The 13,866-nt window shown below is 42.6% G+C and overlaps 1 protein-coding gene across 1 annotated transcript in view; it reads left to right on the top strand.

Annotated features, from left to right (window-relative positions):
- Positions 1 to 5,897, top strand: part of ccdc17 (coiled-coil domain containing 17) — a 79,093-nt gene extending 73,196 nt beyond the window's left edge. Inside the window, exons 11-13 of the mRNA XM_041186546.1 lie at positions 1,487 to 1,709; positions 2,927 to 3,037; positions 5,629 to 5,897. Of these exons, the coding sequence (XP_041042480.1) occupies positions 1,487 to 1,709; positions 2,927 to 3,037; positions 5,629 to 5,808 (514 nt within the window). The 3' untranslated portion in view covers positions 5,809 to 5,897. The remainder of the gene's footprint in view (positions 1 to 1,486; positions 1,710 to 2,926; positions 3,038 to 5,628) is intronic.
- The last annotated feature ends 7,969 nt before the right edge of the window (positions 5,898 to 13,866 follow it).

The following is a 13,866-nucleotide window of genomic DNA, read 5'->3' as shown; positions in this document are numbered from 1 at the left end:
GATGGGCAATAAATGCTGGCCCAGCCAGCGAAGCCCACATCCCGTCAACGAATTTTTTTAAAAAAAGGATTCTGGGAGTAGAACAGGAACACTGTGGATTCACTCAACGCCTCATTTACTCTTCTTACCATGAACAGGTTAACATGGAAAGAAACAAGAAAGAATTGAATTTAAATAGTGCCTACATAAACTTCAAGGCATCCCAAAGCATTTTAGATTTAAATTGGTTAAGGGATAAAAGTTGGCCTAAACACTGGTATGGGTCCTCTCCTCTTCAAATAGTGCCGTGGGATCTTTTACATCCATTTATGGACAGCTAGGATCTTGGTTTAATGCCTAATCCAAAAGATGGTGTCTCTGACATTTCAAGATCCCTCAGCACTGCACTGAAGTGTTAGCCTAGATTATGTGCTCAATGGCTGGATTTTACAAGGGGAGGGGGGTGTGCGTACTGCTTGCCCCCAACACACACACACACCCACACCGCACGCCCCCACCCCCCCACCAACCCCCCCCCCCCCCCCCCCCCCCCCCCCCCCACCGCAGCTAGAAGAAAAGTCGGTCAGAAACTGAATCACTTTAAAAAAGGCTGCCCCACAGTGATAGCACACTGCTGCTGGCCTTAACAAGCAGAGAGTGGGGCTTCAGCCCTTCAGTGGAAGAAAGTCCCTCGAGAGCTGCCAGCCAATCAAATTGGCTGGCTGGTTATCATAGTCCCGACAGAACTCAGTAGTAAGTAAAGATCAAAGGTGGACTCCGGACTCAGCTAAGTCCTGAGTTTTTTGGGCAGGGAGGGATCGGACACCCTTGGGAGGGGAGTCGGGGCAGGTTTTGGTGGCCGCGTGGGGAGGTACAATCTTAGAGATGGGGTTGTCCGCAATGCACACAGGGCAACCCCCCCACCCCCCCACACCACACACCACACACCACACCACCAAAGGATGGACATTCCTTTTCCTTCTAACCTTTTCACCAACATGGGTGATAAAATGACCTTCCTACTGTCGTCTACCTTCCACAGCCCATCATGTTATGGCAGTGGAGGGCCTTATGTGGGTAATATTTAGCCACTTAAGGTTCTGAATAGGCCTAAGGGTGGACAGGCTCCTGGGCATCTTACCCACCCCATATCACAGGGACTGGGTTGGGGTGGGAATGAAGACAATATATTTTACATGTCCCCTCACACTGAAACATGCCCAGCAAGGGGCTGTAAAATCCAGTCCCAATCCTCTAGAGTGGGTCTTGAACCTATGACCTTTGAACTCAGAAGCATGAGTGCTACCACTGAGCCAAGGTCAGCACCCTAAAAGCTGGGTCTGAAGTCTTGAGTCTTATGGGTAGCTTGTGTACCTGTCTGTTCATTCAAGCAATTGCTTGAAAGACCTGAAAATAAAATGGGAAAGTATATGCTAATATTGGATGGTTTCGGTATATTAAAACAGGTAATCCATGGATTTTATTTATCTATTTTGTTATATGCCAGGGTCCGTCCATCTTCAGGTATTAGTCTTATAATGGAGCTACAGGCTTCAGGGGGCTGTGATCACTATGGGCAGGACATCAACCGTCTCATTTCACGAGGCTGGATCAAGATTGATATTTTTGACTCTCAGAATCGTGTAATCAGTGGCCGATGGAAGGTTCCAGTTCGAGTTCTTCCGGTTAAACCATCCATGACTACTGTTGAATTAAATGGAGTACCTCAGGTAAAATAATCTGGATAGCGTTTGAAATAGTGAAAGTCATTGATGATTTAGGTGAGAATTTAAATTGAACCATTTTTAAATTGGCTCAGTAATTCACGTTAAATAAGTGGTTGCACGCTAATTTGGACAAGTTAATGAAATAGAGCCCATGTGCTCTTTAAAATGATAATAGGATTTGATAAAGAGTACAGTAGGTGCAGAGAAATCCTGATCAGTAGTGCTACTGTTTCTGCAGATTTTTAAGAGGGAACTGACACACTTCTGAGAGAGGAGGACATTTCAGTTACATAGTTTAAGTAACTAGCCCTGATTATGAGTAGGTTTGGGCTCCCTGTCTTCTGGAACCATGATTGGTTGCCCTAGGGAGGCAGTAAGGAATTTGCCAGTGGAATTCATGAATTGGCTACACTGTTTCTTGCCATGTTAATGCTGTTGATGGATGGTCTCCATGGATTCACTGTTGTCTGGAGGTTTTGGTTTTGATCTTTTCCGCATTTTTTTTTAATATTCATGCTTTTGTAGCCATGCTCCTACAATCAATCATACGAAAGAAATCTGCATGCATTTGCATTGGTCCTGTTTGACTAGCCACAATTGCCATAGCAGTGTCCAAATACAATTATACACATGCTCTGTATCATCCACTCTTTGTTCTTTTTTGCTGCTGTAATTGTTAACATTGAAAACAGTTGATTAAAGCTTCCCAAGGTCTCCCTCAGCTGGTTGTACTGTTAATAACTGCTGGAGGCTAGTTAGAAAAGGGGAGTTTCAGGCTGCTTTGATCAACTGCTGCTCCTCCTAATATCATAATTTGCTTGATTGCACATCTGTAAAGCACTTTGGGACATTTTTCCATGTTAAAGACACCATAAGAATGCAAGTTTTTGTTAAATAGTTCACTGCTGTTAATTTGAATTTGTTTATGCTCAGGAAAAGATTGAATTATTCAATAATTCAAATTAAATAGTTCAAATAATATAGTACAAGAGGTGGGTAAAATAACGATAATTCAAATTTATTAATCTTGAATTCAGAGAACAGTCTTGTTTTGGAAAGGGAGCATGGAGCTATGATGAAATTTGATAACAGTAACTAAGAGCATGAGGGTTGTGGAAAAAACAATTTATCCTCTAGATCCAGGGATCATTTTTGGATGTGTAAATTAAGATTGCCATACAATAAATTTTCTGTCCTCTTGTTTTTTCTTTATCTTATAGTTGGAAAATATGGAATTATATCTTCGTTTAGTCAATGCAAGAGATGCCAATGTCCAGACAACTGCTGCTATCGATCCTAATAATGCTAGGCTGTATAAATATCCACCACTGGTACGTAAGGTTTCTTCACAGTTCCAAACTTAAGTCTGTTCGTACCAAATGAACACCAGCCTTTGTAGGGCATAGAAACATAGGAATTGTGAGACAAAAAAAAGACCAAGGTTCATCTGATTCACCTTCTACCTTCCCAGTAAGTTACATGATACATTGATGATGGAGTTGTTGACTAATCATATAAATCAGTCTGTATTAATTAGTCTATAACAGACTTACACGTGATGCAAGGAGAACTCTAGTGAAGGAGAGCATTTGGAATCATGGGTCCAAATTCATTTGTTCTTCCCAAGCATGCTACACTTACCACATGTCCTATCCCAAATTACTCATATGCTGTATCCTAAATCGTTATTTTCTGGAAGAAATCTATTTAATTTGTGGTTGAAGGTGTCAATGCTAGCTCTCTTTGAATTCACATTGATTGCGTTGTATCCAGGACATGACCGTTTCCTTCATATAGTCATATTCCATTCAGTTCAAACAGAAATGGAATACATTAAATAGTTAAATATTGCAGATACTCAAAATCTGAAATAAAAACTAAAATGCTGGAAACGTCCAATAAATCAGTCAGCATCTGTGTAGAGAGAAACATAGGATTATCATTTCAGGTTGATGACCTTTCATTAGAAGTTGGCAGCCTTCTTCAATGGCTTATTTGGGAAGTACATTATCTGTGTTGAACTGAGCATTATAGACCAGGAATGTCCCAAATTCAGCCCCTGGTTTGTGATGTGTTGACTGATCTCAGCTTTACCTAATCTCAACGTCCCTCCTCTAGAAAGCAGAAATCAAACAGGGCTTTTAATCTGATCACTGTCCAGTGACCGCAACAGCAACTTGTATTTATATAGCACCTTTAATGTAATAACATGGCCCAAAGCGCTTTTACACAACCATTATAAAGTGAATTTTGACATCAGGCAATATTAATGCTGATGGCCAAAAACTTGGCCAAGGAAGTAGCTTTTAGGAGCATCTTAAAGGGGAAGGGGAGGAAAAGTTTAGGGAGGAAATTCCAGGACCTAGGGCCAAGGCAGCTGAAGGCATGGTCACAAATGGTGGTGCAATTAAAATTGGGGATATTCAAGAGTCCAGAATTGGAGGGTAGATGTCTTGAAAGGTTGTAGAGATGGAGGAGGTTACAGAGACAGGGTGAGAATGAGGCCATGGAAGCATTAAAAATAAGAGATGAGAATTTTAAAATCATGGCTTAACCAGGAGTCAGTGTAGGTCAGTGAGCAAGGCGATGATGGGTGAATGAGACTTGGTACTAGTTAGGAAATGACCAGCAGAGATTTAGATGATCTTGGGTTTACAAAAGATTGAATGTAGGAGGCTGGCCAGCAATGCATTTGAAAAGTCAAATCTAGAGATAACAAAGGTGTGGAATGAGGGTGTCAGCAGCAGATGAGCTGAGGTGAGGGCTGAGTGAAGTGATGTTACCAAGGTAGAAATAAGTGGTCTGAGTGATGGTCCGGATATTCGGACAGAGCTCATTTTGGGAAGTGTAGGAAGCCTTGCCTGTTCACACATTAGTGGAGATTAATTGTTCTTGTTGTTATGCTTAGTGATAACATGTAGAAATGCAAAATCACAAACGTGTTCTTTATGGGTGGTGGGGGATGGGAGGGGGGGTCAACAACTTTGTCCAAGGGGTATTTGTTAGAACTCGACAGTGAGAATCAGAGCCAAACCCAATGCTGTCCTTGCCTGATGCCCACAAGATACAGTTGCCAGCAGGAGTCACATGTCTTCAGATGTCTCGACTCTTTAGCTGCCTAAGCTCTAGAATTTCCTTCCCAGGCCTCTCTGCCTCTCCATCTCTGCTCCTTTAAGTCTCCCCTGTAAAACCAATCCCTTTGACCAAAGTTTTTGTCACCTGTCTGAATATCATCATCTTTGGCTCTGTGCCAATTTTTTTGCTCTATTACATCCCCATTAAACAATTTGGGATGTTGTACTATGTTAAAGGTGCTGTAAGAATGTAATATGCAGTTGTTATTGGACAGTAAGAGTGGGAAACCAGTGATTCTCTTTGTTGAGGTCATCACACATACCAATTTGTCAGCTGCTGTGCTGAGTGAGATCACTTATAGGGAGCACCATGGCTGTTTTGGAAGTGGGATTTGTAGGGCTTTCTTTATGCATCATTGCTATAACTGTCTTGTGTGGGTGTCAGTCCAACTGTATCATTTAGTGCCATTTGATTGACGCTACTAATGGAAGTGTCACAGAAGGAAATATGCTTCAGATAGACACATTCACAGTGAAGAGCAGCAATTTGATTATAGTTTTAAGTATAATTGCACAGTATCAATAATAATTTAAGTGATGATACCAACCTCTGGCACGTTTATAACGTATTGGGAGGTACCTTTCAAAGTGATTCAAAGTAAATCTTTCAAACTTGTATAATGCCTTAACTTTGGATTGTTCAAGCAGAGTCCACAAGAGGCCTTGTCCTGTGCTGTAATTGTCTACATTTCAAATGTCACAAAAAAGCAGCATAAGTGGACTGAATTGAATTCAGTAAGGTATGAGGAAGTTAATAATTGGATAAATGTTACCCTGTTTTGTTATAGGCTTCAGCACGCAGTACTATCCCCATCGATGCCCCACTTTCGTCTTATCGTTCATCTTACCGTTACCCGGCCATACAGCTGGTCTATCCCCCTTTTGGAGAGACTGTGGACCCTCCACCTCCTTCTGCTGATGTGATGCTACTGCAGTGTTCTCCCTCAGCCAGAACTCAATCAGGATGATTCAAACCCACCAGTACCAAGATAAACCAAAATTCAAAAACGTGCAAGAATATTCCATTGTTTCAGTCAAATGGTATTAAAGAGGAAACTTTGTAAAAATCAAGCAGTACTTCTATAAATGTTACTAACAAGATCTCCCAGGGTGTTTGCTCATGGTCAATCAGATTTTGCTGAAGTGTGATGTCTAAACTGTAGTAGGAACTGTAACAGCTGCAAGAAATATACGCTACGCGCAAGGCTTTTAATATAATAAGTAAACATGAGCTTGTTATAACATCATACAGATTAGGAAGGATTCTAGTCTCAACCAGTAGGGGTTCTGCGACAGGGCCCTGCACACTCATGCTAGAGGAACAGAGATGAACCAATTTGGCAGAGCACTTTGCAGCTGGTTCTCATCCTATGTGACCCCTCTGCTGGAGTTGCATTTTTGTGGATTCTGGGTGACAGTACCAGGCTCAGTAACTGCATTCCTGATAGTTGACTAGGACAGCGGCACTGATAACCCAAGCTGGTGTGTGTTACTTGGATCAGATGATGTGGGGCTGACCCCATTGAGCACAAAATGAACTATCACATTCAGGAGAGGGGGTTAGAACAAAAAGTAAAGAAGGCAACACCATTTTATTTAAAAAGTAATTCATTTAAAACATTGGTTAGGCCACAGTTAGGATATTTTGTACAGTTTTGGGTATCCCATTATAGAAAGGCCATTAAAGATATAGATTGCACACAATATAGATTCACAAGGATGATATTAGGGTTAAGAAACTCTAGTGATAAGGAGAGACTTGATGTCCTGGAACTATTTCCACAGGAGTGAGGAGGATATAAAGAGATTTAATAGCGGTTGCTAAAATTATGAAGAGCTTGGACACCATGATTAGGGGAGTCAGTGTTGATGCATCTTTAAAATTGCTCCTTCAGAGTGAGGAGAGGGTTTAGGAGGAATTTCTTTGTGGATGGCTGTTCAATACTTTGTCACAGGAATGCTTTAGAGACCGTTGCTATGGGGAGAGAGCAAGGCAGTGGAACTAATAATGATATTTCAGCAAAGAACTGGAACAGATACAATTAGCTGAATATTTTCATCCCATTTTCACAGCAAAAAGGCAGTTTCCATAAATATCTCCAGTGAACTGAAACTTAAAGCCTTGTGTGTGACATGAACGAAACAGTGTGCATCAGGACTAACAGTTAACATCCGTTCATTCGCTGGAACCTAGAGCTGTTGAATGTGCCTTGTCCCTTTGAAAGATGGTCAATATCACAGTTGCCATATTTGACCATTCAACCGAAAACTAAGTCAAATGTTTTCACGTATGAGATAACACTGACGCAGCAACATACAAAAGGAAACTAAGAATAGAATATTTGGCTTAAATAACACACAAATTGTTCAGAGTGATAAAAAAGATCCTGTCTTCAGCAGTCCCTTTGAACAATCTTTGAACACAAGGCCAAAGATTTTAAATTTGAGACATTGTATGACTGAGAACCAGTGTGGGTTATTGAGGAAAGGTGTGATGACTGAATGAGCTATTTGCTTTAGGTAGATACCTGTTTGAATCACTAAAGAGCTTTTCTTTTGTTGTAGGAAAATACTGGTTTTAATACATGTATTGTTCTTACTGACCCTACATAACAAATAGTGAAAAGAGGAGTGGCTGACTGGCGACTGTACCTTGCAAGTTTCTTAATCTACCAGCAATAATTACCCATGGCAGCTAAAGATGTTGTAGGCAATCCTTTCTACTGTGTTAACCCTTTCCCTTAGTTGGAACTGTTCAATTGGTGGCTTCATGGTATAAGGCAGTTCCTCCTGAATGACATGTAAAGAAAAAAAGTGCTGCATTTATAAGAGAGCTTTTCACAACCTCAGGATATCTCAAAGTGTTTTACAGCCAATGAAGCACTTTTGAAGTGTAGCCATTATAGGAAAAACAACAGCCAGTTTGGGCACAGCAAGCTCCGACAGGCAGCAACAGAATAAATTCCCAGGTTATTTGTTTAGGTGTTGCCAGTAGGCTAAATGTTGGGCAGAACAATGGGATTGGTGCTGCTGGATGTTTTTGGGTCTGGCTGCATTTGTTGCCAACACCGTGCAGGTAGAGTTCTGGTATTTTACTCCATCATGTTATTGTGAGTGACAGAGTAGGCAATGGCCAGGAGCAAAAATGGCGCTCCTCAAATCATCACAGCCGTGTTTCAGTTGCCATCCTTTAATTTCTAATTAAGTGGATTGGCCAGAGCACTCATGGAGCCGGTGTCGGTTTTCCAGGTTGGAACCCCAGTTGGAATTAGTGGAGGATGGGCTTGGGGGTGAGGAGGAGGGTGAGGAGAAGGAGGGAAGAGGGTGAGGAGAAGGGGGGAAGAGGTTGAGGAGAAGGGGGAAGAGAGTGAGGAGGAGGGGGAAAGGGTGAGGGGGAAGGGGTGAGGAGGGGGAAGGGGTGAGGATGAGGAGGGGGAATGGGGTTTGGAGGGGGAAGGAGATGGGGAGGGGAAAGGGGTGGTGGATGGTATACGTGCATGGTGGTGTCATTGGATTTCTGCATTTGCATGGACCAATGCACATGTGCAGACGAGTATTGGTGGCCATATTGTATTGGTGGCCATATTGCATTGGCAAGAAACTGTTTCTGTCTACCTGAGGTGGCAGCTTAAGTGCTATTTTAGTGTCTCATTTGAAAGATGGCACCTCAGCACTCAGTACTGCACAGAAGTGCCAGCCTAAACAGTATATCCAAATTGCTGGAGTGTGTCTTGAAACTGCAACCATTCAAAGGCACAGTTGCCTTCACTGAGTCAAGGCTGACATTAAAAAAGATTTAGGCCACATGACTTGTTACATAAGTTTCAACTGTGCCTCACGTGGTTGGTTGATAAATTCTCTGTTGTGTGGAAATGAGCCATAAGAGGTCAGGGTCTTTGTTTGTTGGAGCAGTGGGTTGTCACAATTGGCTTGAGTGCCTTTTGGGTAGGGAGGGGGATCTCTGTCCATGTTCCCATGACTGGCTGCAATTGAGTGACCTTTGCTGATAAGGACATGTGTATGGACATTAGGTGAGTGCAGGATTGAGTTCAACAGTGATATCTTCCATGGTGAAACAGCCTACCATCGTTCACCGCCTCAACATCTAATGGTAAAAAGAATGATACTTGGGTGAAGGATTGGGGGGCTTCCTGGCATCTCTGTTGACAGTGAAAATTGGATTGAAACAATAGATTTTAACTAGACTTACAGAACTTACATATCTACCCCACATGGAGGGGTAGTAGCTACAGCAGTTTCTAATTCTGGTTTCTTGTCAGGTGCGAAAACTCTAGTCAGAATGTCATAAAAACAGAAATGCTGATAATATGCAAGAGATAATGGGAATTGGCACAGAGAAAGACTTTCACTTATATGGTGATTGTCACAACCCTAGAACAGCGCAACACTTTGCAGCACTTTTGAAGAGTGATCACTGTTGTTATGTAACAAATGCAGCAGCAAAACACAAATTACAGATTGATAATGACTCGATAATTTTTTTAAGCCTTGCTGGTTGAGGGCGAAATATTGGCTAAGACACTGGGCACCATGTCCATCTTTCTCTTCAAATAGTGCTGTGGGGTCCTCAATCAAGAAAGAAGATGCGCCCTCAGTTTAACACCTCATGTGAAAGACAAGAAGTCAGATTTTCCCTCCCCAATGCTGAGTGGACCCACATCAGAAGGCACAAACTGGAGGCATTATTAAACTTAACAGGCCACCCCCCACAGATACCATTATCCCTGGGGCAGGAAACCGGGGGGGGGTAACAAGCTGACACTTAGGTAAAATGATATCATGTTTGCTATTTAAATGCCTGCTGTAAATGCAATTTTCCATGACATCTTTATTTTTGTTGAGGGGGGTGGGTTTGTGAATGCTCTGGGAACCACACCAGGTAAATCAATTCATGAACCTTGGGTGAACTCTGCTGTGGAGTTGGTAATCTTTTGATATGTAAGCTTAAAAGGCCTTGTCAACTTCAAATTTCACAATGTAATGGAGGTGTATGATGATTTAAGTATGTTTTTAATGCAGTGATTGATCATAGTGCTCTGTTCTGAAAAGATATGACCATTAAATTGACCACATTGTGTAAGGGTTTACATGCATTAGAGTAGTTTATCCAATAGATAAAAATCATCTTATGCATTCAATAATATTGGGAATCTGGACACTGTGGTTTGAGCTTTACATTGATTTGAAGTCCACAGACCTGTTGAGACTCTGAAAAAAGCTAAAAAGATGCCTGGCATTTTTGTTTGAAACTCTATTGAGCCTTTAGTCAGGCAACTTCAAAGACTTGTATAGAGCTCTAAAGGGTTTGTTTATTTAACTGTGCAATGTAATTCCATTATGAATGCATGGCTGAGTTCCAAACTTCATTCAGCAGGAGTCATTGACACAGCTGTGGAGGGGACAGTGTTCTTTGGTTGATTGACAGTTTTATGAAGAGTTACTATGATTAAATGTTTTGAAGAGGTTTTTAATGGCTGCATATTGTGACAGATTAGTGAGCAAGTGAGATGAGTGCTTTTTCAAGGAGAGTTTCTGGACCTTGCATAGCTGATTTTTTTTAACTTCCTGAGCATTTCAAAAACTTTCCAGTGTTGTTATATGTCTCATGCATTCTGTGCATAGTGGATATTAGGTGAGATATTAGGAGGATGCATGGGGGATGGGTGGTGTGGGGGTATGGAGAGAGCATGGTAGAAGAGTGGGGATGAAAGCTGAGCAGTAGGGAGCCGAAAATTCATGTAGAGAATTGGGCCAAAGTCCCAGTCAATGGAGGTGGGTCTTCTAACCTGCCAACTTTGGCATCCATTCCCTCCATTCCCACCTCGGGCTTGCATCGGGATGGCCACAATTCCAGCTCGCTGCGATTCTGGAGGACAAAAAAATCCAGGTAAATGGGCTGATTTTTAGGAGTTGGGAATGTAACAGAGGGCAATGGCCCAACTCACGCTTCCTTACTCGAGGGTGAAAATCCTGCTCAACACCTCTGAAAATGCAGCACTAGAGTTTCAGTCTAGATTTTTGCTCAAATCTCTAAAGTGAAAATTGAACCCACAACCTTCTGACTCTGAAGCAAGAGTGCTACCACCTAGCCAGAAGAATGAAGAGGTTGCATTGAATTTGTAGCTAAACTGTTAACTCCTTAAGCAACATGTATGTATCATATCACTTAGCCATTCCCTTTGGCAGGCACTTCAGGGAGTGAAATGCATTTTGAAAACTCAGATTTGTATTCAAAATATTTTTTAAAATTATGAAGTCTGTGTTGAATATTATTTTTAAGGGTTGTTTTTAGGTAATTCTTCTCTTGTGTTTGATGTAATTACAGGGGTGTTAGATGGCAAGGCCAGAATTTGTTGCCCATTCCTAATTTTTATCGAACTGAGTGGCTTGCTAGGCCATGTCAGAGGGCAGCTAAGAGTCAATCATATTGCTGCGGATCTGGAGTCACATGTAGGTCAGACCAGGTTAGGATGGCAGATTTCCTTCCCTAAATGGCATTAATGAAGCAGATGAATTTTCACAACAGTCAATGATAGTCACAGCCTTCAACTCCAGATTTTATTAACTGAATTTAAATTCAGTCATGGTGTTGGGATTTAAACCCAGGTCCCCAGGACATTAGCCTGGGCCTCTGGATTACTAGTCCATTGACAGCACCTTTAAGCCAACATCTCCCCAAATTGCTAAAACTGTAATTATATATTGTGTTGGAAAAATTAAATAGTTTGTGCATTTCTGAGATATGGCTAGATGAAAGTGAAGGGACAGAAATTCACTTAAAAGGGATTCAAGAAGAATAGAACAGGTGCAGTTGCTATTCTGATCAGTGCAAAATAGAAATACTTGATTTTGTCTCATTCAGTCCAGTTGAAGCTATTTGGATTCAAATGGACAAAGCTCATGGGCTGTGACTAATTATTGGTCATTATTACAGATCCATGGGCACTGGAATACTGCTTAAACAATTTTCTACCTCTATTATATTGACCACTCAAAGGTTTCGGTCAATTAGCAGAAATAATAAGAGCCCACTTCTGGAAGGGGAACCACCAATTCACTGTAACACAAAACAAAATTTAAACCCCAGTGGAGGGGTCTCTATGTGGGAGACTTCCCTTCTTGCATCTTGGATTTGGCATGGAGGGTGTTGCCTTAAGCATCTCAAAGACATTGACCATGAGCCAGTCGACACCTAAGGTTGCATGTATGCCAGCTCATGCTGCGACAGCCAGCTTGCTCTTCCACCATTCAGGGCATTCCTGACTCAGGTCACCTCGGCAACCCATGCCCTCTCCTCCAACAACCACATGAATCTGGATGGAAGTGTGGATTCCTGAGCAGCTACTCCTGGATGATAGCCATCACTCTTGGCGAGGGAGAGCTCAGGTTGGAGCCAGCCATGTTATGGATCCTGATCACAGAACCCCCCAGGTTTAAAAACAGGAGCTTTATGTCATAATTGAGGCTGGCAGCTGGTGGAAGTAATACACCATCTAGGAGGAGGCTTGGCGTACAGGTATTACTGGACGGTCTGAAAGCCGAAAATTGTGAAGGCACAACAGCGCCAACCACCCTCCCTAAGCAGGAGACTCAACACCGTGGCAGAGGCTCAGTGCGCCCTTCTGTATCTTGGCAATAAACTTGGGGAGGGATCAAAGTGGCCACCAGTTGGGTTATGGCCAGCATGTGACACCTGTAGGACAGCAATGACAGCAGTCCTGTCCAGCGCTCTAGGTGAGCAGTGACCTTGCCAGTTTGCTGGCCAGGCTGCCTTGGCAGGACTATGGTAGATTCTCAAGTAGAGCAAGTGAGCAATGCCTCAGGCAAAATGTCTGAGGTCCTTCAGCTGGGAGGTCAGAAAATTTTTCCCAGTTGATCCCAGCAGAAGATACTGCAGTGTAAACCTGCTGATATTCACACCTATTCCATAGGTCTGCAGGATCCATGACATGCGAAGAGTGTCCGTGGCAAAAGGCGAAAGGATTAGCTCCATTTCCAGCCCACAACGGCCAGTCCCTGTGGTGTCCACCGATTGCTAAAGGCCTCAAGCATTTCATATTATGAAGGGGAACTGATGGGGTAGATAGAAGCTATTTCTGCTGGTTGAAGAGTCTAGGATTTAGGAGCATAGTCAAAAAATTAAAACCAGACCTTTCAGGAGTAAAGCTAGGAAACACTTCTACACATAAAGGGTGGTAGAAATTGGGAACTTTCTACCGCAAATGGCATTTGGTGCAAGTTCGATTTTTAATTTTAAACCTGAAATTTAAAGATTTTTATTAGCGGATATGGGGCAAAGGCAAACCTATGGAGTTAGGTCTATGAACAAGGAGCATTGAGGACATTGTTCGTAGACCTCAATGTCCAAATGAGCCCCTTGAACCTGCTCCACCATTTAATAAGATCATGGCTCATCTGATGGTAACCTCAAATCTGCATCCTGCAGGTGATAACCTATCACCCCCTTGCTTAACAAGAATCTATCCACTTCTGTTTTAAAAATATTCAAAGACTCCACTGCCTTTTCTGGAAGAGAGTTCCAAAGACTCACAAAGAGACATTTCACCTCATCTCTGTTTTAAATGGGCGACCCCTTATTTTTAAACATTGACCTCCAGTCCTAGATTCTCCCACAAGAGGAAACATCCCCTCCACATCCACCCTGTCAAGAACCCTCAGGATCTTAAATGTTTCAATCAAGAGTGTGTGAGAAAGAGAGAGTGTGCGTGAGAAAGAGAGAGTGTGCGTGAGAAAGAGAGCGTGTGCGTGAGAAAGAGAGCGCGTGCGTGAGAAAGAGAGCACGTGCGTGAGAAAGAGAGCGCGTGCGTGAGAGAGAGCGTGCGTGAGAAAGAGAGAGCGTGCGTGAGAGAGAGCAAGCGTGTGTGTGAGAGAGAGAGCGCGTGTGAGTGACAGAGAGTGCATGTGAGAGCGATAGAGAGAGCGCGCGAGAGAGAGTGCGTGCGCGGGAGTGCACACGATAGAGACAGTGAGCATGCGAGAGAGAG

The sequence above is a fragment of the Carcharodon carcharias genome, chromosome 4 (genome assembly GCF_017639515.1).
Source record: "Carcharodon carcharias isolate sCarCar2 chromosome 4, sCarCar2.pri, whole genome shotgun sequence".
NCBI classification, from domain to species: domain Eukaryota; kingdom Metazoa; phylum Chordata; class Chondrichthyes; order Lamniformes; family Lamnidae; genus Carcharodon; species Carcharodon carcharias.
This window is presented reverse-complemented; position numbering and strand designations above follow the sequence as displayed.